This window comes from Pseudopodoces humilis, chromosome 5 (assembly GCF_049639895.1).
Source record: "Pseudopodoces humilis isolate 2021_Gansu_Grassland_sample_001 chromosome 5, ASM4963989v1, whole genome shotgun sequence".
Taxonomy (NCBI): domain Eukaryota; kingdom Metazoa; phylum Chordata; class Aves; order Passeriformes; family Paridae; genus Pseudopodoces; species Pseudopodoces humilis.
The window spans coordinates 11,235,472-11,263,225 of NC_142204.1; the positions used below are offsets into that span (position 1 = coordinate 11,235,472).

General features: G+C 45.0%; 1 protein-coding gene across 5 annotated transcripts in view; it reads left to right on the plus strand.

The window, feature by feature from the left end:
• The first annotated feature begins 4,357 nt into the window (after positions 1 to 4,357).
• The window catches only part of PARVB (parvin beta), a 51,707-nt gene continuing 28,310 nt past the window's right edge, over positions 4,358 to 27,754 (plus strand). Inside the window, exons 1-4 of one of the 5 annotated variants that reach the window (XM_088055848.1) lie at positions 4,582 to 4,625; positions 12,490 to 12,548; positions 23,910 to 23,999; positions 25,857 to 25,927. In XM_088055848.1, coding sequence (XP_087911974.1) covers positions 23,954 to 23,999; positions 25,857 to 25,927 — 117 coding nt within the window. In that variant the 5' untranslated portion in view covers positions 4,582 to 4,625; positions 12,490 to 12,548; positions 23,910 to 23,953. Of the gene's footprint in view, positions 4,626 to 12,489; positions 12,549 to 16,380; positions 16,466 to 21,427; positions 21,523 to 22,488; positions 22,622 to 23,909; positions 24,000 to 25,856; positions 25,928 to 27,754 lie in introns of those variants that run through there. The other 4 variants (XM_005532888.3, XM_014261418.2, XM_014261417.2 and 1 more) reach the window with 4 other exon arrangements.

Here is a 27,754-nt window from a genome sequence, read left to right on the forward strand (position 1 = left end):
ACTGTGGAGTACTGAAGATGCTCTTGCTTTTCAGGCATGCCACTGTTAGGGACAGCAAGGGGGCAAAGAGTGCCCCCAAACTGCACACCTGGAATGTGCTTGTGACCTCCTGATTTCATATGAGCAGTGCTGAGGCTGTAGGTCCCACCAGGCTCACAGAGTCCCTTCAGCTGTGGTCTTAATTCACTGCTTGCAGCCCATTCTGGGGGCTGAGGGAGGCCTGGGGAGGAGAAGACTGTTTTGGGACAAGGTTTGAAGGGTCTCAGTTTTGTGTCAGGGCACCTGCAAGCCTGCAAGAAGGTGGCAGTAGCATGTCAGAAGTACAGCAAATATTTCCATCATCACTTCTAAGACCATGGGTGGTTTCCAGCTGTTCTGCTTATATAAAAATGTTTAAATTGCTCTTCATATTTGGAAGATCTGATGTTTTCAGTTGCTGTTAATGAGTAAGGTTCTAGGGGGCTTAGGTGAAAGTGGAAGAGGAAACTGAGGTTGTGAGAATGTAAGGGGGAGGTTTGCTGCCATAGTAAGGGCATAACTATTTGATTTGAAAATATAAGCTTTACAAATAAATTACAATGCTGATCTCAATAATACAGAAGTGTGCTTCAACATAAGCACCTTTGCTCTCACACTGTGCCTTTTTTCATACAGGTCTTGCTGCCAGTCTTTGCAGAGGTGTAGCAACTAAAGTTTAGTATTTCCTACCTACCTTTGCAAAATACCTGCTGGTTTTGTGAGGCATCTGTGTAGAAACGATTGTCCCTGCTCTGCCCTTTAAGGGAAGTGTTCCAAGTCTTTCCCATGTGTGATCAAACAGGGAAAAGTCATGGGAGGTCAGGTTGGCTCTCCCTTCTCTGGGCTGGGTGAGCACTCACATGAAAAATTAATTTTTACTGTGGTGTTACAGGGAAAGAAAACACCATGAGTCCTTTGTGGGACTATTAAGGAGCTGGTCAGATGTCTGGAAGATTATCCTAAATTCTGTATGGAAGAGCATAAGAAAATAATCCCAAAATTACAGAATTTGAGTGTACAGTACAGTTTGTTCTACTGTTCTTGTCTTGTTTTCAAGAGGGCTGGAACCTGCAGCCACAGCTTCAATAGGAATCTTTTCTGGGAGAATTTTTACACAGCTTCTCAACCATGGCAAACTTGTTGAGATAGTGGATGCATGTTTTATGAGAGCAGTGCTAAATTGCTGTAAGCTACTGCAATGCTGTTGGAGGATTTTACCATAATTGGGGTGAGACTTTGTGCTGAGTGTATCCTGTGCTTTCTTCTCTTGTTATGCAGAAAATGCAACCCAGAGCCAATGTCTGCATGGAATAAATGGTCTTTGTACAAGCTTTTCAGTTAAATAGAATACATAATAGAAGGCACTCTGAAGCAAATCAGTGGCATCAGTTGGGCAGTACATTCCTACCTCAGTATTTAGAAAATAACATTATTAATGCTGCAACCCCCCCAAAGAAAACAAAAAAAAACCCCAACCAAACCCAAACACCAGCAGTCACACCCCCAACACATTTTCATTCATCTGGCAGACCAGGAAGAAAAATTAATTCTGTCTTGTGTTCTTAAAACTTCTATCCAAAGTCAGTACAGGTGGTGTTAGAAAAGACTGTAATGATTTGCTGGTTTAAGAAGTGAGTAGGTTTGCCTTGCTTCAGTATCTGAGGAAGAGAGACCACATATATAATGCCACTGTTACTTTGTGATACATCTAATTACAGTAACCTCAGGTAGTCTAGAATTTTGAAAGCAGTATAAAGTGCTATGAGATTATAATAAAGGAAGAAACACCTCCATCAAAAAGAAGGTGAGCAATGTTTAAATGAGCAAATGTGGATTCAGGCTTTTAAGTGTTCAGCTAAATATTAAAGTAGGAGTTCAGCGCTGAAAATCAAAACAGATTTTAAACAAGGCTTAGTCTTTTCAGTGTAATTCTCTAAAATGACGTGTTTATGCTCTGGCAGTTTTCTTAATTAATATACACTCATTATTGGAATGAGTATATTCCAATTGGAATGTATTAGAATGAATATATTCTTTCAGAAATGCATGGGAATCTCATCCCTAATGAGAGGAAGATACCAGAGAGAATTTTCTGGCTGCAGGGGGCTGGTATCTCATTCATTATGGAGGATTTAAACCATGTAGCTAGGCATGCTCTGAGCTGCAGGCCACTGAGGTGGTGCAGCAGCAGTTGTCTCCCTGTTAGTGGCCATTAGCAAGTTAAATTACTGCACACTAACACTGATCAAAGCAGCGGTGGAAGCTCTTCATTTCCTGTTTTGAAGAGCCCTATTTGTTTGATGAATCTTACAAAGGCTCCAGGTTTTCTTTTGGTGTTTTTGAAGTATAATTTGATTTTCTGTTACCATGGGCTCTCTCTTGTCTCAAATAACCCTGCCTCCTTTTTCTTTGCAATAGGCTGAATGGTTTTTTTTACTTAGCTACACATTGAAGCATTTTATAAATAGATAGGACATCAAAGTCAAAGGTGAATGGATCTATATATGTGGCTTTATTTCAATTATTGAAAGACACTTCCTTTTAAATGGTTACATCTTGAGTGCTGTGCTGGAGTCAGTGAAGTTTTATTTACCATTTGTTCTGTGTGTGTAAATTAACCAGTTTGTTTGCTTTCTTGCTCAAAGTTTGTAGTTACACATTTTCTGATTGCAATTTAATTAAAAAAAAAAATCTGGTAGGACAACTGATCGATTTTTATGGGGCTTTTTTCCCCCAGAGGTTGGATAAAATGCTTTTTCCACACTGCCTTAAAGCTAAATGTAATCTGAGACTTCAGTATGCACTTTGTGAAATGAAAATATCCACTCTGCTAGTCCTGTTGCAGATCAACATTAATGTGTGGGTTTTGTATGAATTCAGGTTATTTATGAACTGAAAATGAAGCTTGCACTTGTAAAATTACAAAAGTAATTTTGTAACTGGTATTGATCCCACCCCTGGTAAATTCTCATTTGCAGTGTAAAAGCCTCTGCTATGGGCAACACGCTGTTGTTGCAGGAAATGAAACTTATTTGTTCTTCCAAAGAAGAAGTTTCAATGAAGTTCACAGAAGTCTGCACTGCCATTCGAAAGAGTCTTTCCAGCCTGGTCATGTGTGCCCTCCACTTCCCTTCTGATGGCACTTGTCCTTGGGTGGCTTCATGCTCAGTCACACTGGAAAGCTTGGGCTGGGCGATTTTGTTTTTTGTTTGTTGGGTTGGGTTTTTCTTTTAGTTGCCAAAGTGACTGTAGAAAAGCAGCTGGAGATGAGGGACAACTGGGTCTGGGTGACAGAGGGGATTAGCTTGGGATAAATCTCGAGTGAAACGGACTCAGAAAATGATCTCTGCTACATTCTGCTCTGGATGTGTCCTGCAGTGTTGCTTCTGTGTCAGGTCAAGCCTGCAAATCTGTCCCATATAAGCTGGGTGTGCAGCTCCTGAGCGAAGCTTTCTTGGTTTGAATGTGGTCCTTTGTTGGAGCAAGGGCTGCTGACAGGGAGGCTGCTCACAGGAGCACTGACAAAGGTTATGCCTGCCTTTGGAGACCCAGCAGTCCCGTTAAAATCAGTGGGACCACTTCAGGGGCTTAAACAGGATCAGACCCTAACACTATAAACTCATCGGGACCTGTCTTTAACGTGTATTCCACAAGCCCCTTATCGTGCTCCCAGCTGCTGTGAAATGATAAGGAATAAGAAATTCCCCCTGTGGGAGCGTCGGTTTGGGGCGTTCCTGCACCCACACACCGTGCTGATGGCAGCAGCAGTGCGGGGAGTCCTGGGAGGTGGTGGCTTGGCAAACACAAAGCCTACGGCCCCCTTCTCGATCTTCCCACAAAGGAGATGTCAGACCTGACCGGCAACGTGCCAGGAGGAGAAGGCAGGCTGGTCTGACAGAAGGGGCGCGTAGCTGCAGAATTAAGAGGCACACCTGAATGAAGCCAGCAAGGAACTGCGGTGCCCTGACAAACGGCACATGCTGAGCGTTTGCCCCCAGTTGTGTCCAACTGTTGCAAAATGTGGAATATATAAAACTGTGCTGAAGAAAGGACGTCATTTCAAGTTGGACCTTCGTGTACTTTCAAGCCCAGCACCACTCCGGTCCGGCTGTGGTGGGACCGGGGGTGTTATTTTGCCGCAATGCTTTTTAGCCACTTTTCCTGGCACCCCGCGTGGGTCCGGCGCACCAGGTGCCCCGGAGGAGGGGCTCGCCCGCCTGGCCGCAGGTAATGCTCGGGTGGGCTCGGTGCCCGCCCCCGGGGGTGTCCGAGGCTCGTCCCGCCCTCGCCTCCCGCGGACTTCCCGGCCGTGGCAGGGCGCTGTGGCTGCGGCGGCTCCCAGCCCGCCCCCAGCGCTGCCAGCGCACATCGTGGGCTCGCCCCGCTCGCTCGGGCGAGTGATTCCCCGCTCCCGGACTCGGTTCGGCTCCGCGGTCCCCGCAGCCGCCGTGCGGGATCGGGCAGGGCCGGGCGGGCTCCCCCGGCAGAGCCGATGTCCGCCGCGCCCGTCCGGTCCCCGACGCTGCGGCCGCACAGGATGAAGAAAGAGGAGTCGTTCCTGGGCAAGCTCGGCGGGACCCTGGCCAGGAAGAAGAAAGCCAAGGAGGGTGAGTTCACCGGTGCGGAGGGAAGGAAGGAACGTGTTCGGGGCCGGCGTGACTTGCGGCCCACCCCGTCCCGTTCCTCCGCGGGAGCAGCAGCGGAGCCCCCGAGCCGCGCTTTGTTTGGCGGCACCGCGGAGTGGCCGTGCCCGCCCTCAGCCCCCGAGAGCCACAACACGGCTGGACACGGGCGTGGGGGGAGACTGGTAGGGATGGGGGAATCTGGAGACATGGGAGATGGATGGCAGCGATGGCGGGCGGCTGATAGCAGTGGGGGAAGGCTGGCAGCAATGGGAGGGACTGAAGTGATGGAGGGTGGGACATCAGCCCACGTCACGTGTCTGGAAAAGTAAGTCCAGGACCCGTTTTGTGCTATAAAATAAATTCCTAGTGAGCAACGAGACCGTGACTGTCGTTTTCTTGTGGTCTGAGAGTCGAGGAAGCCACGAGGGAATGGTTAAGTCCGCCCGTGTTTCATTCCAGGTCCACTTCATCCATAAGCTTTATGTTGGTGTAGGTACTGTGCCCAGATCCATCCATCCCATCCACCTCGCTCTGAAGGATTCCGCATGGGTGAATCCCCCACATACCCCAGGCTATACGAGTGTGTCTGCGTGGGATCTCACTGCTCCTGCAACCTGGGCAGGGAGGAAAGAGACTTCCCTTTGCTGCAGAGAGCCTGGAGAAACTCCCTAGCCTGAGCCCAGTTGACCAGCACCCACACTGGGGGGCTCAACCCCTGTTGCACAACCCGACCTGGGGCCGCTGGCCCTTGCCAGGGGCTGTGCACAGATAGCAGCCTTGCTGCTGTTGTAGAAAGGGAGGTGTCTCATTGCTAGACTTGATAAAGCTGGCCCAGTCCCGAATGCTCAGTGTGCCCTTCCTCTGAGTGCAGTGTCCTTCGAGGATGGTGTGCGCTGTTCTCTTCAGCTTCCCCAACTCACCAGTACTGGTTTCTGTGGAGAAGCTGCCCCTGTGTTATCCCCAGACTCCTGCTATCTGCCAACAGGAAATCTGTGTGTAGGGTAGGGATGTAATTCAAGTTTCAGCTTCCTTTCAGTTGGCTGTTGAGCATATTTTGCCCATATTGAGTCTATGAATTGCCAGCAACATTCAGGGGACAGTTTTTAATATTTAAAAACACAGTATTAGGCCTTGAATCTGGTTCAAGGAAATTATTTCTCTTTCCTTCTGCTGCCTGTTCTGGTGTGGCTAACTGGCATTTCCTTTATTATCTATTTTTAATCAAGTTTCCCTGATGTCGTTCTATTGAGCAGAAGCTGTTGAGCCTTCCTGAAATGATCTCATTTGCTTCCAAAAGAAGATGGTGGAAAAAACTCATCTCTGGCAGGGAGGCTGAGCACGTGCTTTGAAAAAGTGCATGTCTAAGGTGGCTTCTAAGCTGAAACAGGTTGGCAGCTTCCCTTCTTAGGCTTACAGCATCTCTAAGTGGTGATCTTGAGGTGACTACTTTCAGAAAGGGCCACCTGCTGGTTTTGCTGAGTTTGCCTGTGGTTTTACCTACTTGTGGGGCCACAAGGAGCCCTTGTGGTAATGGGAGGGCCTCTTTTAGTTGCTGTGCCTGGTACTTAGTGGGGACCCACATCAAAGCCTCACAGCCCTGCTTCTGCTGGTGTGGTGGGGAGGAAGCAAGGAGCAGCTTTTCATGAGAATATTCCTTCCAGTCTGAAATGCAACTGTCTGCAAGCCTGAGGAGCCACTGGTGGGTGTGATATTTCCCTGGTGCTTCAGGCACCTTTGTTATGAAAGGAAATGGCTTTTTTCCCTTTGTGGAGCAGCTCTGGGAGGCTGTCCCAGTCACAGCTGTGCAATGGGAGGGGGCCAAGAGGTAAGAGTTATGAGCTGGGGGGTCTGCACCAGGGGAGGGAGGCTGGAACATGACTTGTGGTAGGGTCTGGACAGCCCCAGGAGCAAAATTTAGGGCTAGAAACTAAATTTTTTTTTTTTTTTTTTTTTTTTTTATGTGAGTGTGGAGCAGAAGTAAACTGGAAGGTCGTCTGAGTGGCATTCCTTGAAGGAGTTGGTAGGAGCAGATGTGGTCAGCGTTTCCCTATGTGCTCAGCCCTTGGGAATTCCTGGCCTCCCTCCAGGTTTCTGCTGGGTTTGCCTGAGGGGACCAGCAGAGGTCAGAACAATCTTCCCAAAGTAAATCCTGCCCTCCACAGCAAATGAGAATGCTGGCTGCTCATTTGCCACAGCCTGAAATCATCCTTGCCTCTTCTGCCTCCATCAGCACCAAAAGCTCCAGCCTGAGGGCTCTTTATACCTTCTGCTTGCTTTTCACCGCCTGTGTTTTTATTACAGCTGTCACTGTCTCAGCTGTGCTCATACAGCAACGTTTAATGGGGTCTGTGTGAGAGCTAAAATCCACTTACATCAATCCTTTTCCTTTTTGTACACAACTTCTGAGCCACACAGCTCAAAGCTCCTTGTAACGATACTGAAAAAGTTTGATTTTCATTTCTTTAATCACAGATCATAAATAACCATGATGTGAGGCTGCATGAAGTGAGCATCTACGTTTAAATTATTTTTTTTTTTTTTGCTAATTACTTCATAACTTGCTGCAATGTATTTTTGGAGAGGGTTTTTAGGCAGCCTTGACTCAAGAGAAAGAGCAGCTCATGGGGAAGCCGTTTTTACCCTGGTTTCCTATGGGAGGTTGGTGAGTGATCTCACTGTTTGTTTGGCTCCTCCCTTCCTTTTCCTTCCCAGGAATATTTTTAACTCCTAGTTTGGATAAAAATGTCCCAGGCAGAAATGTCTTGCTGATTATTAATGCCTGCAGGCTGTGTCAAAATGGGTGACCAGAGAGTACAGGAATACTTTAGTGAAGCTCTGCAGCAGGAAACCAGCAGATGAGCTCAACCCTACCATGCTAGTACTAGAGAGACCACAGGGGAGGGACTTGGCCAGAGAAAGGACAGGAAAGGCCATGGGACAGCATGGAGGGAGATGTGTGCTCCTAATCTTACAATCAGTCATGATGCACATCCTTAGAAAAGTGGCATGTGTCAGTTCCAGTGCTCTGCTACTGCTTTGGTTTTTTTTGATTCTTTCCCTGTCCTCCATTTAGGCCATGTGGAAATCTTCAAATATCTATGTTTGCCTGATGTTACTGTTCCATGGCTCTGCCTTGGCATATTTGAGGTTTGCATTAGTTATTAGGAAGAAATTTTTCACCATGAGTGTGCTGAGGCCCTGGCACGTGTTGCCCCTGGCAGCTGCCCCATCCCTGGGCAGTGTCCAAGGCCATGTTGGATGGGGCTGTGAGCAGCCTGGGATAGTGAAAGGTGGGGATGGCAGGGAATGGGATTTAAGGTCCCTTGCAACTCAGACCATTCCATGATTCTGTGATTTTGGTCTCTTAAGATGTCCCACCTGTTCAAGAGTTCCAAAATCTGCTTTAAATACCTTAGAAAACTGTTGGCAGGGCCCATAGAGGATATATTTTTTAAGCCAGATGATTCCTTTGCTTCTTTTCATATTTTGTAAAAAATACCGTTTCAGATAATGCTGTATTTCAGCTTAATCTGTGAAAGGAAATTGAAAAAATCTGCCCCTTCCTGTTTGTCAGAGTGATGTTGCTGTACTGAAATAAAGGAGGGGGTTTGCTGCAAGCTTCACTCCCAGCCTTCTTGCAAAGCTTGGTTTTTCTTTTCCTCATAACACACTGTGTGGAAGCAGGTGTTCGGCTAAATAGGCTTTCTATTATTGTATCTATGTATGTGTATAGCTGATATGGGGGAGTCAGTGAGAGAAACAAAACAATCAATTGCTTAGTGCTGTGTCCCTGTGACATGATTGAGGGTGGGCACAGGGGTAAGAAAACTGCTCTGGAAAAGTGCCATTTATTTGTGCCTGATGAAATCAGTAGGAGAGGGGAGTGAGAGAGGACAGCACTGCAGAGGGCAGGATTATTGCAACAGGAGCTGAATAAGGGGGAAGTTTTCTGTGTATCAAGGGAGGCTGAAGTGCTGTTCTTGGGATCCGTGCCTCAGTGTTACAGTGGGATGTTCTGATGGTGTCTCACCCCCTTCTTAATTTACTTCCTGTACTCACAGGATGTGGCAGTGAATTTTTAGGCAGATGGAGCGACAAATACAAAATTTGTGGAGTCTAATTCTCTTGTCCTGCTTCACACAAGTACATTTGCTGCAGACTGAGAGGATGCTTGGCTGGAGAAGTGTGCCTGTGCATTGTGGTGTGCTACTGCTGCTGAAATATCCCCACAGAAGATGAGTACTGGTTAAGTAGAATTACTTTCTCTTTAAGAAAGGAATTTGCGGTTCCTTTCTGCAGTAGTAGTAGTAGTTATATGGAAGCTACATACTGTTCCAGATATGTGTGTATATATAGAAAGTCTGTGCAAACACATGCAGGTTCATATTTCAACCTCAGTTTATTATCCTTTCTGATTTAAATACTGGTTTAAACAGACCTAAATTTTCAGTTGGAACCTGTGTAGCCTAATTGCTGTTTCTCCTGTAGGGCTCAGGCCTGACCAGGTCTGGTTGCAGTCTTGGTAGAGCAATGCTGGTTTGCATTCTGTGTTCTATTCTGGCAAAAGCTGTACTGGGAGTATATTTTGTGTCAATGTCTCAGCTGAAATAAGCTTTGCATGAACAAGAATCCTACTTTTAACGGTATCATAATCCCCACGTATTCTTCCTGTAGCTGTACTTAGTCTAGGGTGGTTCACCCAGTAAAGCTTTAGGCACAGTCTCCTGGTGAGACAAGAGAGTTTGGAATTACAGCTCCAAGTTTTCTTCCAGACAGGATGCAGCAAGACACACAAAACAGCTCTATAGCTGTTCAGTAATGTTCAAGGATTGCCTTACTTTCCTTTAAGGAAAATAGACGTTTAAAAGTAATTTTATTTCCAGAGTTGCAATCTTGAAAATAAGATTCATTGTAAGAATACTGTTAAGCTTCATCATAAAACCTTAGCAGGGTGGTTATCAACACTTCCAGTTTTCCAAAGCCAGAATTCCAATCCTTTTTTCTATAAAGTCTCCCATATTTCAGAGCAGTTGTTCAAAGTTACCTACTTTAGTTTCTTCTAAAGGATTTATTAATTATGACAGCTGGAGAGAGATTTTTAGAAGGGGGCATCTGGCTGTGTCTGTTACAAGGAATGTGTGGAGTCTCTGCTGTGAGACTCTGATGTGTTGGAGAGCTGCACATGGACTTGATGGGAATGGGGGGAGCTGCAAAGCCACAACTCACAGAAAGTCTCTGCGAAGGAGGGACTCTTGATCTCACTGGTGAATCTGTGCAGGGACATCAGGCTGTCCTCTGCAGTGCATTACCATAAATACATTAATCCTACTGATGATTACTGTTTGTAAGAGTTGGGATATTTAGATAATTTTATTAATATACATGTATCCTACTGATTTACACATCGGCAGTCCAGAAGAGAGATTATAGTTACTGATAACTGTGCTAAATACCTTTTTATGTACTTCAAGGACTGTTACAGGCCAGTGGATCTGAAAACAGATGGAGCTGATGGAGTTTTCCAATGCACTGCTCTGAGCTTTTGTCCTTTGATGTTAGGAGGTTTGGGAGATTAGCTGGCAAGTTTTTTCATTGCAAAAGTACGTCAGAACAACTTGCTGCTAAGGGATCCAGGCTTATGTGGTCTGAGGGAAACAGGGCAAGACAGAGTCTGCTGGTTGCAGGAACTGGTGTTTCAGCAGCCACAGCTTTGCTGTTCATCTGGAAGGAACTTTGGTGTGTGTACCTTGTGCACACAAGTTTCGTGGTCACAGCTGAGGAGATTCAGGTTTGTAGCTGTGAAAGTCCAGTAGAACTGCTACTTTAGAGCTCCCCAAGTGGGATTTGGATGCCAAATTGCTGACAGCTTTCAAATGCAGCCAGTCAAGTGTACAAATCTCTCAGGCATCACTAGAAATCTCAGCCTGCAAGATTCCTGAGGTTGTCTCTGTCAGGGTTCCTGGGATATGATGTCCCATACTGATATGTTTCACAAGGAAAAGGACTTTTCTGCATCACCTGTAACATCATTGGTTTGTGATCCTTGTCAGTCCTGCAGTGCAGGGTGGGTTGTGTGTGCCTTCTCAACCCTGGACTCTTGTTCTCTTTTCAGCTCCAGCTCCTCAGTCATTTCAGGAGACCTGAGGGTCAGCAAGGAGGAAGGGAAATCGACCATGTCTCCGAAAGGCTCCTCCTTGTGCTGACCTCTGCTGATTAGAGCAATTTTCAGAACACCTCCAGATTCTTTGAACTAACAGAGTCTGGGTATTTTGTTAGAGAAGCCAGCTACCTGAAGGTCATTGAGGTGGCTCCAGAGAATGATCTAACCTGTGCCAGTGTCAGGATGTGGCTGATGGCACGGGCTCTGTTCTGCTCAACTCTCACAATATCCATGTGCCTTACTCTGACAGCCCTGAGCTGTTCCACATTGTGATCTTGGTAGTTGCTTATTCCCACCCTTGTACACCCTCTGCCTGCTCTGTGAGATGTGTTGTGGACGTGCACTGTCACTGAAGAAGCTCAGCTTTTCTTCTTGGGGCACAGCCCAACCAACCGAGTTGTTTACTCTCACTTACAAGGGATGTGCCTCTGTGGCAGGTTTTCCCTGGGATTTGTATGATGTGTGTGGACTGGCCCTTGTTTTGCCTGGTGGAGGCCTTGTAGCCGAGAAGAGGGCTAGGAGTGTCCAGAGGAGGCTACTAAGATGGTGCAGGGCCTTGAGGGGAAGCCTTATGAGGAGTAGCTGAGGGCACTGGTCTGTTCAGCTGGTGGAGACTGAGGTCAGAGCTCATCAGGGGCTGAAGCTCCTCCTTAAGGGCAGCTGAGGGGCAGATGGCCCCGATCTCTGCTCTGTGTGACCAGGGACAGGACCCAGGGAGCAGCTGGAGCTGTGTCAGGGGAGGGTTAGGGTGGATATCAGGAAAAGGTTCTTTCCCCAGAGGGTGCTGGGGCACTGAACAGGCTCCCCAGGAAATGGTCACAGCCCCAAGGCTGCCAGAGCTCCAGGAACGTTTGGACAACACTCTGAAGCACAGGATGGGATTGTTGGGGTGTGTGTGCAGGGCCAGAGTAAGACTTTGATGCTTTGTGGGTCCCTTTCAGCTCAAGATTTTCTGTGATTCTATGGTGGCTGTAGCATACCTGTCTCTGGTGGGTGTCATAGGCTGCATCCGCTCTTCTGCACTGCTGAGGAAGGTGTGAATTGTTGTGAGGAGGATGGAGGTGGAAGGGGATGATGGGGAGTGTGATCAGTGGAGCAGCACTGCTTATCAAGGGGTTCTGCCAGGCTACCTCAGGAGGAGTTCCTGAACTTGGATGCTGGAGCTCTGCTCAGGACAGGCTGTTCAGTGGCTGTGGGCAGGGAGTCTAAACCAGCAGCTGTGTGTGACCCTATTTGCCTTTGGGAGTGGACACAGCACTGATGGGAAGTGGGAACAGAAGCCTCTGTGTTGCACAGCTAATGGGCCAGTGGCCGACTGATGTCTCCAGGATTATGCATATTGTACTCAGGTGTAGATTTCCTAATTTGTACTCTTCTGATGGCCAAGTAGAAAGCTGCAACCTGAAATTTGTGCCGTCTGTTGTGTATGTCTAGTTTGGCTGGAACAGGATGATGAAAAACACGTGGTGTCAGCCTTTTGTAATTTGAATCTGGTGAAATCCTGCTCTGAAAACCAGATGTGGAGAGAGAGCACACACCTGGCAGCATGTACTGGGGGCAGTGGGTCTTTGTGTTCTGGGCCCTTAAATTGCTGTCACTTCCTCTTGGAGGGGCAGTGGGGCTCCTTATTACAAATCCTGTACACCGATTTGTTTCCTTTCACTCTGCAAACTCCTTTCTTTCCAGAGCCCTTAGGCTGAGACAGGAGGCCATGGAATGAGATTCTGGTTTTGGCTTTTCTGGTGGTGAGTAAATTGCGAGTTCAGTTCTGCCTTTCAATGATTGTTTCTCCAGGTCAAAAAAGTTTTCTTTATAATCCCCAAGACCTGTCTGGCAATCAGATACAGACTTTTATAAAATTTTTTTTCAATGTATGCTGCATTTTGATTATAAAACTAGCAAACTGTTTTGGCTCCTGGAATTCCTGTTCCTTCTTTAGCACTTCTTTCATTGTGTGGTTGAATCATAATGAAATCCACTGAAAAAAGAAACAGTGTATTTTCCATTACAGCTGCCATATGGTCTTACTGCTAATTTTTAATTAGCTGTGGGATGATTGAATACACAGTTTACTTGGAGTAAGGAAGGAGACTGAGAACTGGATGAAGAGATGTCTGTATAGAGGCATGGTGTTGTGTCTTTTTTAGTGTCTTTAAATAGAAGAATGTGTAATCCTCAGAAAGTGTTGTTCCTCTAAGTCTGTTTGGCAGATGCATGCATTTGTGCCATTAAACAGATGCAGACACTTCTGTCATTTTGAAATAGAATAGTGTTGTTTACTCTCCGCCTTGCCTAGTCCAGCAGATGGATCTGGAGGCTTTGCAGAACTGACAGGATTTTCTTCAAAAATGATAGGAAAAAGTAACTGCTTGCACTTTCCACTTACCATTCTCTTACAACAGAAGGGTTATGAAATTGTGCTTCAGGATTGTTGTTTGCCTTCTTCCCTGTGTATGGCTCCCAGTATTGTTACAGTGAACTGGTTCCAATGGAAATTTAGGTAACATTACAGAATTTGGTCTGACAGAATCTTGATGCTCTACTTAGAATTCTGGAATTGCAAAAGTAGATCATTGAGTCTGATTGTTCCCCAAGTCCATCCCTAAATCATGTCCCCAAGTGCCACATATGAGTCTTGTGAGTACCTCCAGCAATGATGACCCCAGCCCTTCCCTGGGCAGCCTGTTCCAATGCTTGACAGCTCTTTCAGTGAAGATGTTTTTCCTCATATCCAATCCGAACCTCCTCTGGCACAACCTGAGGCCATTTCTTCTTTGTTTCATTATTTGTTCCCTGGGAACAGAGCCTGGCCGCCCACCTGGCTGTCCCCTCCTGTCAGGGAGCTGTGAAGAACCAGAAGGTTCCCCCTGAGCCTCCTTTTCTCCAGGCTGAGCCCTCTTCAGCTGCTCCTGGTGCTCAAGATCCTTCCCCTTCTCTGGACACACTCAATGTCTTTTCTGCCATGAGGTCCCAAAACTGATTCCAGTATTTGTTCTGCTCCCTGTCCCTGTCTTCCAGCTCAGGGGCTGGGTACAAGGAGAACAACTAGCCTGACTGTTAAAGAGTGAGGCAGGGAAGGCATTAAGTACCTCTGCCATTTCTTTAAGCTTTATTCATTTTGTGTCCCCATTGCGTCCAATAAAAAGTGGAGATTTTCCTTAGCACTGCTTTTGCCACAGATGCATTTGTAGAAACATTTTTTATTGTCCTTTATAGCAGGAACCAGACTAAGTTCTTGTTGGGTTTTGACCCCCTTAATTTTCTCCCTGCATAATATTATGCCGTCCTTGTAGTCCTCCTGAGTTGTTTGCCCTCCTTCCAAGGTGATAAACTTTTTTCCTGAAGAATGCCCAGCCTTCCTGGACCCCTTTCCCCTTCAGAGCTGCCTCCCAAGAGACTCTATCCCCCTTTGAGACAGATGTATCCCATCTGTCACCACCAGGCTTTGTGTCATGCAGATTGACCCGTGATCAAAAAAATCCAAAATTCCAGACCCTAACCAGACTTGGAGTCAGGTATTGATCTACTGGCTCTTCCTGCTACTTCCATCACTGTTCTCTGCAACTGGAAGGATAGGTAATTACATACACTTGTGTAATGGAGCCCTATCATTGGGAAACTGGATTTTAATTGCATCCAGGGTATCATGCTGAAAAATGGCCCTGCCATGCCAAGAGCAAACAAGATATGCTGGCTGTAAAGCAGATCTGATGCTGTCTACCACACAAACTGTGGTTGGGTTTTATTTATGCATGTGGAAGAGAAGAAGCAGTCGTGCCTGGCTTAGGCATTAACCTAATGCAGCACCAGTCCAGCTTCAACCTAAACTTTTTAGGCCCTTCCAAGGGAGGTTTCTCTGATTGTATTCTCTTAGTTTCTGAGTTTCACTCTGAGTTTTTTGAGGGTCTCTCGTCAGGGAAAGAGACAGATGGTAACAGGAAGATGAAGGGGACTGGCCTTAGTGCCCATCCTGCTGTATGGTTGAGGGAGAAAGTTATATATTTGTTTCCATGTTTCCATATGGTAAAAGAAATTGTAACTTTGAGTGAGGGACTTTCTTCTGGCGAATGGCATTAAGTATAGGTGCCATGCTACCCAGAATCTCAGTGGAAGGCGTCCGCAGTGGAGTACTTCATTTGTTGTAGATCCAGTGGTTGGTACGAGGTTTCTCCAAGGCTGCAGACACAATTTGAAACTGTCTGAGCTGGGAATTTCACTCTTGTGCTGAATGCACAGGAGGTGGGCACTATTGTTTCAGGGGGCTTGGTTGATTTAGCATGTTGCAACATAGCTGGCCAGATGATTCTCTTTGGGGAATGTGAAAGATTCCATTTCCATTGCAATCATGGACAGACTAAGAACACATGCAAGAAGAGGAAGGAAAACATCCTTCTGGCTACCCGTGTGTTGCATGAGCTCTTTGTCTTACATCTTGGGATGTGTTCTGTTCCCTGGTTTGGGACTGACCTGTAACTGAGCTTGAAAGTCTTTAAGATGTCTAGCACCACAGAGACACCACCTTTTCTTGCTTACAGGACCTGACATTTCCAGTGCAAAGGCTTTGAAAAGGACCACAGAAAGCTAGAATTGCAAATCCTGTGCAAATCCTTTGGTGTGCTGACTAAGTAAATGAACAAAAACAGGGGCAGGTCTTTTTGATACTTTGTGAAATGTGATGTTTTCTTGTGCTTTGGACTTGTTTTGATTTGATTCTTTGGCTGGTGCTCGTTTCGTGATTGCATTTATATATATATATATATATACACATATATATATATATATCTATCCCTTGAGGGCTGTGCTTGGAAGACTGGACTGGAAAGTCCATTGATTGGCTCCACTGTTCTACATAGTTTTCAACAGCTCCATTGGGAAATGCTGGGGCTATTTCTTACTTAAACCTAGCAGAGTTAAACATCTAAATGCTTTTATAGCAGCCACTATCTCTACTGTACCTTCCCTTCATGGACTGGCTTTTATCTGGCTGTAGGCTCTGTGTTCCAGGCTTTTACTGTGAGGTCTGTGGTACTTTTTCTGAAGTGCTTGTCTTGACAGGCTTCTCTGGTGCTCAAAGAAACAAGTTAAATAATTTCTCCCATATGACGTGTTTGGAAGCCACTGAGGAAACTCCCTTGTATTTTGTAGTATTTCCTTACACAGATCTTTCATCTCAGTTTTAATACACTGCTTTACTGCCCTGAGTGCAGGCAGAACTCGGGAAACGTGAAGTTGGGCATGAGCAACCTCGGGATATGGTACACTGAAAACTGTGTTGAGTGTTCAGGGTAAAGCTTCTAGTTTGGAGCATGGCCTGTCCCTCCACTGGTCCTCTGGTATTTACTAGCAAACTCTCAATGTGTGTGTTGCAAGTAGAATTGCTGCATGTAAGTGTTTTTCAGGCTTTTTCTTGTCTCTCTGGGTGACATTTGGGAAACTGCAGCAATGAGGCATGTGCAATTTTTGTGGTCTGCAGAACCATTTATCTTGGCCTGTTCTTCCTGTAGAGTCATGTTGCATGAGCAAAATAGTTGCTTTTTTGGAAATGCAAGTCATATGTGTAGCCTCATTTCCATTCCCCTGAAATTTGGCTGTTGAGCTCTGTCCTGTCAGAGGTGGAAGACAGAGCCTTGCTGCTGCTCACCTGCCATCAGCGCCTTCAGAAGTGAGTCTGATACTTTGTACTTCTCTTGACATGTCCAGAAGAAGAAACAGCATAAAATATTCTCATATTTGCACAGTAGACTACTTTTGGTAGTGGTGGTGACCTTTTTCATCCCTCTCTGCAAAGCATATGGGGAGAGCAGGATATGGGGAGAGGTGAGACTGGCCTGGCAGATAACTAAGTGGGGTTCATTCATGTACCTACCTACAAATGAAGTGTCAAACCATGTGGAGGAGGTGAAAGGAAGTTGGTGGAGGAATGGAAAGCTGGTCACTTGTAAAATGTGTTAGCCTGAGCTGCAGTAGTGACTTTTTTGAAGCCGAGTGTTCTGTTTGATAAAGTTTGCAGGGTTAGATGTGCATGTGGGATCCAGAGGTAGAGCTTGTAGGAGGCTGTAACTGAAGTGCTGTTTTCTCTCATATTTCTTCATGGTGCAGAAGACAAGAGTGGATTGAATGGGTTGGGTGTCTCTCTTCCAGAGTAATGCTGTTAGCTTTGCTTCTGACAGCTTCTGTTGTTTCTCCCTTGGTGGTTTGCTTTCACTGGACCCATTAAATATGGGTACCTTAAGCAGTGAGTTGGTTCTGGTTTCTGGATTTGCTTTTGGCTAAAAGAGCCTTGTTGGTGCTTGGCATCTTATGGAAATCAACCTGCTTCATTTGTGATCTTGGGCTGAGATCCTAGACATGACGGTGTTTTTCCTTTAGCTGCGTGGTTGTAAGAGTACACCAAAGCCTGAGGGAGCACTAAGGACTTCCTAGGAGAACACAGCATTTCATGGAGAATGAATAGCAGTAAATTAAAAGTGCCTTGACAGTTTTCTATTGGGACTGGACACTAGCCCCAAATCTCCTTCAGTCCTTTCCTTTTCTTACCAGACCTTGTCTTTCCTTGTGCTCTCATACATCAGATTTGATTCCACATTCCCCTTTCTGTTGAAAATTGTTCTGGTGCTCATGCAGTGTCCTTAGGAGAACATAACCCTCCACCATTTCTTCATGGGGAGAAATGACCCTTTCTGTGTTGAGAGGGAATTATACCTGGGGGCGGCTGAAAGAGTACATTTTCCCCATTTTCAAGTAGAACTTGTGTGCAGGGGAAGGAGTATAGCTTTCCCTGGCTGCTTTTAGGGTTCTCTTAAGCTTCAGTTCTTGTCTGGCTTTTCCCAGTCAAAAAACTTTGGGATTGAAGCATATTCAGGACAAAGCAAATGAATGTCCTGGAGTGTAGAAGCTATCTGTTCTGTATCCTTGAGGGTATCCACCTATTGTCTTTTTAAGTGTAACTTTACAAATACTTTAAAACACCATTCTTGTCCACAATAGTATTTCTGCTGTCTGGGGGTGGAGTTGGTTGTGGGGTTTTTTGTTTGTTTGTTTTTGTTTTTTTGGTTTTTTTTGTTTTGTGTTTTTTTCTGGTGGTGAATTTTTGTTGTTGTTGTTTCTGGGAGGGTTTTTTTGGTTTTCTGGGTGGGGGGGGTTGTGGTGTTTTGTTTTATTTTATTTGAGGTTTTTTGGTTGGCTCTTTTAATTTTGCCCAGCATTAATATTTGTGTGTCTACACAGTCAAAATTAACTTTATATTTTTTTTCCGTTTCTTATCTGGCTAGTTTTCTGACACACAGTTTCCCCACTCTGTGACATAATGTGGCTTCTGGAACAGTAATGCCTGCAAAAGGAAGGGGTGAGTTGGCAGGTCAGGCTCAAGATGAAGTCTGAGTGCCTCTTTGCCATAATGGATCCCTCTGCCTGATGAAGACAGCAACACCAGCAAAAAATGGAAATCCTCTTTTCACAGACACCCCTCCAAGCAGCTCCTTAGAAAGATGAGAACATTCTTATTTGTGAAAATATGAAAGAAGTATTTCACTCTCACAAAAAAAAACAACAAAGCCCAAACTTCTTACAGACATTTCCAACTTGCTCAAGTGTTGAATATGCTGTTACTATGCTAGATACATATTTTACCTTTGGCAAAAATAAAGGGGAAATCTTTGTTCTGGCAGTCACAGAGTACACCTGTGCAAACTTTAACACATCCATTTAAGCAGGTGTGGCCTAACTAAACCAAAAGCGTTATTACAGCCCTTTCCTAAAAGTTGCCTTAGGCTTTGCTTTTGCCTTTTCTTTTTACACCTTTTCATTTCTTTATGTACCAGAGTCTGGCCATTGCAAGTGCCTTGCCTCCTGAGGCATATAAATAATTAGCTTTATTACCACAGTTCTGCTTTGAATGCAGTCCCTCGATACAGTGCCTTTATATGGATTTGGTCAAGTCTTTGCCTTTGATCAGCCTGGGATTATTAATTCTCTTTTATAGTTAATGACTGGTTTGTCTTTCTCCCACAGCCTCTGGGAAAAGATCTTGGGGCCTTTTGTAAAAGTGCAGTGATCAGTAATCTGAGCTGTCTCTAGAAAAGAGGGCAGTGTAGCAGCATGTTTGGGCCTGGTTCTGCAGTTTATCAGTTTTTTGTAGAAAATGTGAGATTTAGCAAAACTGCCTTTTCTTAAATGGGCCTAGAAAGCTTGTGGTTTTGAAGACAACATTTCGTCAGATGGAAATTTAATTGTAGGCAGTGTGTTAGCCTGTGATAGGCAGAGGAGCAAGTTAAGACACTGCAGAGTCTTCAGGGACTTACTGCCTTCGGGTCTGACCTCTCCCATGGAAAGCAGGAGCTCTTGATACCTGATCTTTTATGCAAGGGTTTGCTGCTTCAGGGCATAACCTGTATCGATGTTCTTCTCTGAGATGTGAGTGGATGAATGTGTCACTACTCTGAAAGGGTTAAGAATGCTCTTGAATATGGGCTTTCTATTCTGCACGTGGTGATCTAGACTATAAGGATATGAATGCAGGCAGGTCAGTCACTGTCTGAAAAAGTGCATCTGGTCACTGTTTTTGTCTCTGGTGAGAAGGAAACTTGGGAAGCAGTAAGAATTTGGGGGCAGGAAGGGAGCTTCCCATGCAATTGGAGTTACCTGGGCATTGCATGTTTGCTGTCTGTGTGCTGCTCCCACCAGAGAGGAGGACAAAGTTACCTGAAAGGATCATCTGCAGTGGAGCCAAGGACATCAAAGCAGCCTGATAGCTTCCAAAGCTAGCATTGAATCGTGAGACGGAAGCGCATCATGTAAAAGTTGTGGTCAGGCAGCATTACTGAGCCAGCTGGGCTGAGTGGGATGAATGCAAAGGAAAGCACAGAAACCCTGGGATTAGTGTCACAACAGCTGCTGCAGGGTGGGATTCAGCCTTGCAGTCAGAAATAACCAGAGCTAAAATTAAGTAGCATTTTCCATCTGTGTTTGTAAGATGCAGAGGCTTATGGTCAGTTTTTAATAACAAGGCTGTGAATGGCAAAGACTGAAGTGACCTGTTCTGTTGCTGATACCTTTTTAAATTACACTAAAATTAAGAGTGAAGGTAGAAAGCTGTTGATATCAGTTGACTCTTTCTTTTAAAAAGGAGAAAGCTGGGGACATCTTTTTATAGTGCTCCTGCTGATCTTAAAGGCCGTCTCCCAGCTTTTGAGAAATCCTTGACAGCTCTGGTGGCACTCCCAAGTTTCTGTAGCTAATTGCTTGTGCTGTGTGCAGTTTGCCTGTAATCCCATGTCTGAGACAGCCTGCCTGGCTTACAGATGTAGTGCTGTATTCCGTGTGTGTGATCTGCTCGTTCTATTAATTTGTTTCAAAGGCCAGCACAGCTTCCAATGTGACTTAATCATGTTGACTGCTGGCACTGCCAGGATATAGTCAAAATATTGCAGAGCTGCCAAGAACCCTTGCTGCTTTCCTGGGGACCAGTAGAATCTTTTACATGTGAATTTGAATTTCTAGTTTAGGGGAAAACAGGGTTTTTGCTGAAAGCCAGCCTGGACTAAGCCATGCTCCTTCATGGCATGTTGTCAATGTCCTACCCCTTCCTACTTTCCCCTGCTGCAGGTTTGCTGTGACTGGTCTCTGAAATGGAATCTGAGGCTTTAGTAAAAGGTGTTTTACAACCAGCATTGGGTAGGGAGCAAAAGACCAGTGCCATTACCACAGGGGAAGCTGTTCTATGTCAGCAAGGGGAGGGGCAAAGGAGTCCTGTGACTGGGCAGGCAAGGAGCAGTAACACCTCATGTGAGACCTATCATGACTATAACTTGTCGTGCAAGCACAGCTCTGCTCTGCCAGTCAATGCCTCTTGCATGGACAGTTCTGGTAAACCTCACAGCAAAGCTGCTGCTGCCAGTATGAGGAAGCTGGCTCTTGCTAATCTGTCAATATCCATAATCTTCTACAGTACCTTTGAGTTTACAAAGGCACAGGCTGAAAGCCATTCTTTGTTGTAAATTTGCATTAAAATACCTGTTGGATTCTCAGAAATGTACCTGTTGCTCCATCCTGATTATTAACTGCTTCCACTTGCTCCTTTGTGGGCTCCCTTTTCTTTCCAGCATTGTGGCTCTGTTTCCTGTTTCTGCTTCTCTTTCTTTGCTCAGCAGTATAAGTGAATAGTGGGAGCAGTGAACAGGGAAAAAGTCCTCAGCATTGTTCCAGTGCAGCATGAAAGGAGTGCTGCAGGTGTGGGCAATGCCCTGGAAAGTTCACATTCCTGAGTGCAGGTGCCTGTCTGCATGCTGCCTCTGTGAACCTGTGTGTCCCTTGGGGCAAGCTGTGGAAAGCCAGCTGTGCCTTCACCACGAGGTGCAGGTGACTTTCTTGGGAAGCACAGAAAACCCCGTCCCTAAGGTGCCTGCCCTTAGGCAGCCAGGGTGGGCCAAGTCAGGCACTAGGCTCTCTTGGGACGGGGAGGAATTCCTGGCTGGGACCACAGCCAAGTGCTGTGTCCTCCCTCCTGGCCCCCGTCCCCGGCAGCTGGGAGCTGACCTTAGTGCCTGCTACTGTGTCACCGGGCCCAAATTAGGGCGGTTTGGCAGTCTGGAGGTGGCAGTGCCTTATCCAGTTGCTGCCACTCCGTCAGTATTCAGACACCCCATGGGCTTTGTCTGTGACCTGTCCTTGCTGCTGGGGCCAGGATGGCCGGACTGCTATGTAGGAGGCGCAAAAAAGGAGGTAGGAAACAGTTCCTTTGTGAAAGGAATCTCTTCATAAGGACCTGGTGTGCTTGTCTCTTCCTGGGAAGCAGCTTCAGAAAGCTTTTTGCTGGCAGAGCCTTGCTTTGCTGGTAGAGGTAGGAGAGGATGTTTTGGTCCCATGGGATCTGGCACATCTACACATGGTCTGAAGATGAGCATGAAGGTTTTATGTGTCTCTTCATGTCATGAGGGATGGGGGCTTAATACACAAATTTGCATTAATGTTTTTTTCCATTCTAGTAAATTGCTCAGAAACAAGGTATTTTTGTTAGGAAGGGTAGAGATAATTTTTGTATTAAAATAAAAGAGTAAGTGCATCACCTTATTTGGACTTTTGGGAATAAATCTAGTTTAGCTGCATTTTGAAGTATTCTGGCTTGAAGTGTTTACATAATTTTTTTCATATACATACACTGTATGCATTGTATGGCCATGCATTCACGTCCAAAGGAACTTAGCAGCTCTCCTCTGCATTTGCAGAGCACTGGGAACAGTGATGCCCTGAACTTACTGAACACTTGACATTCCCAGAATGTCAGCACTACTGTGATAATGAAGAGTGCTACACATAGAAATAAGGCTGGTAGTTCCTATATAAGTCTGACTTACTTGAAGTTTGGGCATTTATAGTCCTAGCAGGGTTTTAAAAATCAAGCTTCAGTTTCCAGATGAATTGTCTTGTGCCTCCTGGCAGCATCACAGTGTAGGAGCTGTTGGGGTGAGAAAGCTTTAGTTGGGAGCAATGCAAACAGGGCTGGATAAGGCACATTGTTAGAGCTGGTTTGATCTGTTGTATGAAGCCTTCTTGCTCCCTGACATTTTTGTGTGGACTTTTTCAAGAAAATGAGAAGAAATGCTGAAATGGGGAACTTAAGAATTTCTTTATCAGCATCTTTATTCAGAAGGTTAAATCTCAGCCTGAGAACGTTGTGTTTTGTTTGCAGGCAGGAACCATCAGGTGTCAAAATATGAGACTGAGGTTTGTTGCTTGCACTCCGTAACGAGGATTTTAGTCGTGATCAGCATCATACTGTGAACCAGAATTAATTAATCTCTTGGGACCGCAATTAAGAAATGTGAGAACTTGTTTTAAGCGCCTTTTCAATTTTTCGTTTCAATTTTTTGTGAGGGAAGCAGTGAGGATTGCTTCTTCCCTGTCCTCCACTGTGGCAGTGAGATCTCTGGCTTTTCCACTTCTATGAGGCAGGAAAACAGCAAGTCCTGATGCAGAATTTTGTAACCTTCACAGACTGCATCCTAATGTCAAGCCTGGTATGTTTGGTAGGTGGTACGTTTTTCCAGTGGGAAAGGGGAATAATAACTGCTCTTGAAAGGGAGAGCTTGCAGGGATACTGTAACCATTATTTAACTGTTCCTCCTTTTCTTTCCTGAGAAAAGTTTGCCTAGCAAACCCTATTTATTTAGAAGTTCCTGCTTTCCCCTGAAAAGATTGTGGGACCCTCCCAAAGGAGACTGGACTACCACAAATGCTGCCACAAGTAATTTTAGTTCATGCTTACACAGAATTATCACTGAAAATATGGGGCTCTTGTGGTTTCATGCCTTGTATTCAATGTCACCTGAGTTTAAGGGTAGATGAGCCTTGGAGAGTGTGTTACAGCAGTGCTGATGTTTTTCTTACTGATAAGCTCCATGAAAATACTGAAGAACTGTTCAGTATTTGTCCTCAAGTTTACTTCCTTCCTAATGGTAGGATACAGGGAAGTATTTTAGCTTCCATTTTATTTATGAAGTTTGCTTTACTGAGTTTTCCAATGAGAGTTGTAAGTTTAGGACAGCTTGAGGTAAAAAAATTCAGATTTGTGTTCACTAGATCATGGCACATCTATTTTATGAAGTGGCAGCATTTGAATTAAATACATTTTCATCTTTATTTGGTAGGTCTCCCTGGGATTCTCTGAGGATTTAATAAGGACAATAACAAGCTGCATGTTCTGCAGCTGGAAAGGGTGGGAGTGAGTGGTGGTCATGCTGTCAGAAAAAGGGTTTGTTTTTACAGTTTGATGCCTGCTCTAGGTTGGGGCCATCCTGCAGGCAAAGCTCACACCCCTTCCTTCTGGAGAAACAAGCACTCTGAGCTTGTTCTTACCACAGAATTGGGTTTCCTGCTAAAAGTTTCCAGCCACTTCTGTGGTAGCTCTGTTTAATGGGAAGCTATAAAAGGATGTTACTTTGATTTTATTTTCCACTGTGGCTGCAGTTCTTCATTCCATAAACTTTGGTCCTGTTCTGAAATGGATCTACCAGATGTTGCCTGTTATTATGAACACCATCCCCAACCCCTAAATATACACCAGCTTTGCATTTATTACACTCTTTCTGTTTTTTTTTTCTTATATCCAGTGAGTGACCTCCAAGAAGAAGGTAAAAATGCCATCAATGCACCAATGAACCCAAGCACTGTGGACATCCATCCAGAAGACACACTATTAGGTAAAGTTTTGTCCTGCAGAGGTGGTGCAGAAGGGGACCACTCTGACCCCCACATCATTGCTTCGCTGCTGAATGTAGACTGCCCAGTTGGAACTGAGAGGATTGGAAGTGACAATTGAAAAAGGTTGCATGTTACTCGTAGACTAGAAATTAATAAGGCTAAATGGAGCTTGAAGAGCAGTGCTGAGTGAAGTAGTTTATGGACTCTCCCATGTCCATCCCCATTCCCTCACTCTGAGTCCCTGCAAGAGAAATAGCATAATTTAATAGCAAAAAATGTTAAAACTTGTTGAAATAAACCACTTTTGTTTTTCCTGTCCATATGTCTCTTAATCTAGGGAATTAGTTGAAGCAAGCTAATTATAAAACAGTAAATCAAACAGCAGAACAAATAATAAAATAGTAAATTAAAACCAGAAACTGTTAGTCATTTGGATTTTCTGATTAGGTGAGTAGTAGGAAAGGCAAAGTACTTTTTTCCTAAGATGTGGACAAAGTGTTGGTTGCTCTTATGTTGATATGTCTGGACCAGGAGAGTCTCCAGTGATTTCTTCTGGATATCACTAAAGCTGGGTATGTCATTAGAAGATGCAGGACTTCTGCTGAAGGCCTGTCCTGCAAAGACATGATCACCAGTGAATGTTTGACCAAGTTCTGGGGTAAATCATGCTCTGTTATGGGTCTTGTTCAGAGTTAGCGTTTTGGGTGTGTAGTGGGTGTCACTTCCTATGATGGACTGCCTGACTCACCCTAGGCAGTAATGAGGAAGTAAAGGAATGGGGAGGGAAAAAGGCAGCAAAAGAATTATTGTTTCTTTCACTGGTTTGTGGAAATTTTTCAAGTGTGTTTAGGTAGCACAATCTTATTTTTTTAATAAAAATGATGAGCCCTGGAAAACCCTGACCCCAAATGTGTGGGTGAGGTCTAAGGTGACCAGTTAGGTGCTGGTTACTAAATACTGTGTAGTCAGTCTCGTGTCCAGGGTGTGTCATGTTTCCCATGTGACAGCTGTGAGGTCTGGCACTGCAATGGGAAGTCACTGTAGGCTGGTCACTGCATGTTTTTAAAGGTTTCACTGAGCAGTGTGACAATGGCCTGACCAAAGGTGATACCAAAACACTTCCTTTGTTGTCCTGATAGAAAGAATTGAAAAATCAATAGGAAAAGAGGATTGCGTATGGCCTGCCTTCTGGTCATTAGAGAGCATTTCTCACACAACTCATCAGCAGAAGAAATAGAAGACTTGACACCTGTGAAATCTATTTTATGTTCTTTCCCCATGCACTAGCACAGCTGATACAAAGTGGGGTAATTTTATTTCATAAGGTTAATCAAAGGTTGAGTAGTTCCTGCACTCAGGAGAACATGTGTGACCAAATTTTGGGGAACCAGAGGGTGGAGGCACAAACTCTCAGCCCAAATCTCAGCAGCTGCACTGGGTGTAGTGCATTAAGCTCACTATATTCTTCCAGATCCTGCAATCTGGGACAGGTGTTTTCAATGAGAAAGTAAATTCAAACTTGAGGAGAAGGAAAAAAGTAGCTCACTAGGTTTTTGGTGTGTTATTATGAATGTGCCCCACATGAGGACAGGGATTTTCCTGAAGCATTCTGCATGGGGCAGGGGAAGGTCAGGGGAGACAGTCCTGGTTTAGGGAAGTGGGGCTGTGCTATCTTTCTGTGTGTCTCTAAAATTGCCTGACACTTGGATCATCTGACATCCCCTGGCTAAGAGGATGAGTAGGCACTACCATTTCTCAATCAGCTGACAAGCCCCTTCATGGTGTGGAGTTGTGGCAGTTTCAGCAGTGCACATCTGAAGTGGACCTCACTAAAGTTTCCTCTCTTACTTGAACAGAGGAGAATGAGGAACGCACGATGATCGATCCTAACTCAAAAGAAGACCCCAAGTTCAAGGAACTGATCAAGGTAGGAAATCAATGTTTTGTCCTTCTTCAAACCTTTAACTAGTGAACTGGAGTAATTTGCAAGCTGGTCACCAAAGAACACAGTTGAGGAATGGCAACTTGTTACTGGAGTATAGCTGTGGAAACTGAGATGAAGGTCAACAGCAAGGTAAGGCTAAAAGCAGCAGTGAGGGGGGCAAGGAAAGGCTGAATGTCAGGGTGCTCGTGGAGTTATGGAGCAAAGCTCCATTGTCCATTTCTGTCCTTGTGATTATTACAGCAAGGATCAGTGCTTGGCTTGAGTCTGGCTGCAGTCCCTCCACATAAAATATAGGTACCTTCTGTTTGGGAAAGTTGGGAAGGAGCTTTGCACAGCATCAGTAGGACTGAAATGTTAGGGCACAAGGAGGGGACCTCTTGTGTCATGGGGAAGTTGGAACTGAGATTGTTCTTACTCTATGTTCTGCCCTCTGTTTACCTGTGTCAGGGACAGGTAGTTCTGAGTCTGTCTTGTCACTGGACACACCTGCCCAAGGTGTTGATAAGGTGTGCCCAGATGTGCTGATGATAAATGAGACTTCCCAACTCAGCAGTGCCCATAGTCCCTGCCTGGCACTACAGAGGACTTGCTCTTGAAGGGCTCGTGTTTAGGAGAACCTTTTCCATGCAGAAATTTGTTGGGGTTAACCTAGTACAAGCTTGAGCATGAAGAGAAGGGATGGCGAGCCTGAACAAGTGTGATCTCTTTCAAAAAGGTATTTGTGCTGGTGTTACACTTCTCGCTACACTTTCCCTTTATTTCTTTAAAATAATTGTAAAAATAATTTTTGTTGGAAATGACAATTCAGCTATGTCTGTGTGGCTGTGAAAACTTTGGATAGTGTATACCATTTCCTGAGAGGAGGCTGAGCTTGGGCATATTCCCTGCTGGAAACTTGATGCACCCTGGCTGCTTCCCCAAATTAAACTGCTTCAGCAAATGCCTCAGCAAACTGCTCACCTGGTACATCTTTAAAACAAGCCCACTGTTCTGTTATTACCACTGCAACAATGTGTTAAGCATCACAAAACCACATCAGACTGACTTTAGCAAGGAGCAGTGCTTAAATTTCTGTTTTTCTAGTTCACCATGGTTTTAAATTAAGTGACTGCACCTTCTTTCTTTGTTAGTACCTAAATCCATTAATTCTCTCAAAGGTGCAGTGGTCTTGCAACACCCTCTTAGGATGTAATGTGGTTTCTCTGCCATTGGAGCAGTGATATTGTCATCTGAACAAGAGTCACTGCAGTGGAGGAACCAGATGCACTCTGTGATTCAGGAGACTTGATACAGAGATTGCAATTGCTTTTAAATTGTGAATTTTCCTGCTGAGTTTAATACAAGTTACTGAGTCTTCCCAGATGCTGTAGTCCAGCAATTATATTATATTTTATTTTTTCAAATTAAAACCACGAAAATTTCCAGGAGGAATGAAAACCAGGGCCTGAACAGTGCTTGAGGATAATGTCCGAGTGCATTGCAGAATCAGGTTCAGGGTCACTAGGCCAGTTCACACTTGCACAAGGAGAGAGATCCCAGTGGAACCAGATCACCTGGTGCAGGGAGCTGCATGGAACTGGAGGTTGTTTCCTTGGGATCATCCTCGAAGGAGAGATGTGTTCTGTAGAGTGCCTGTGTAATTTAGGTAATGGCTAATAACTTTCGTACCTCTCAGCAGTGTTAGATTTCTTACAGGGATTCAGCGACGTGGATGTGAGTTCACACTGTGTTGGTGTGATTCTGTAAGCCAGGGAGAGGTTTGAATTATGCTGGCAAAACTTATTTTATACTACAGTGTTTGGATAATGA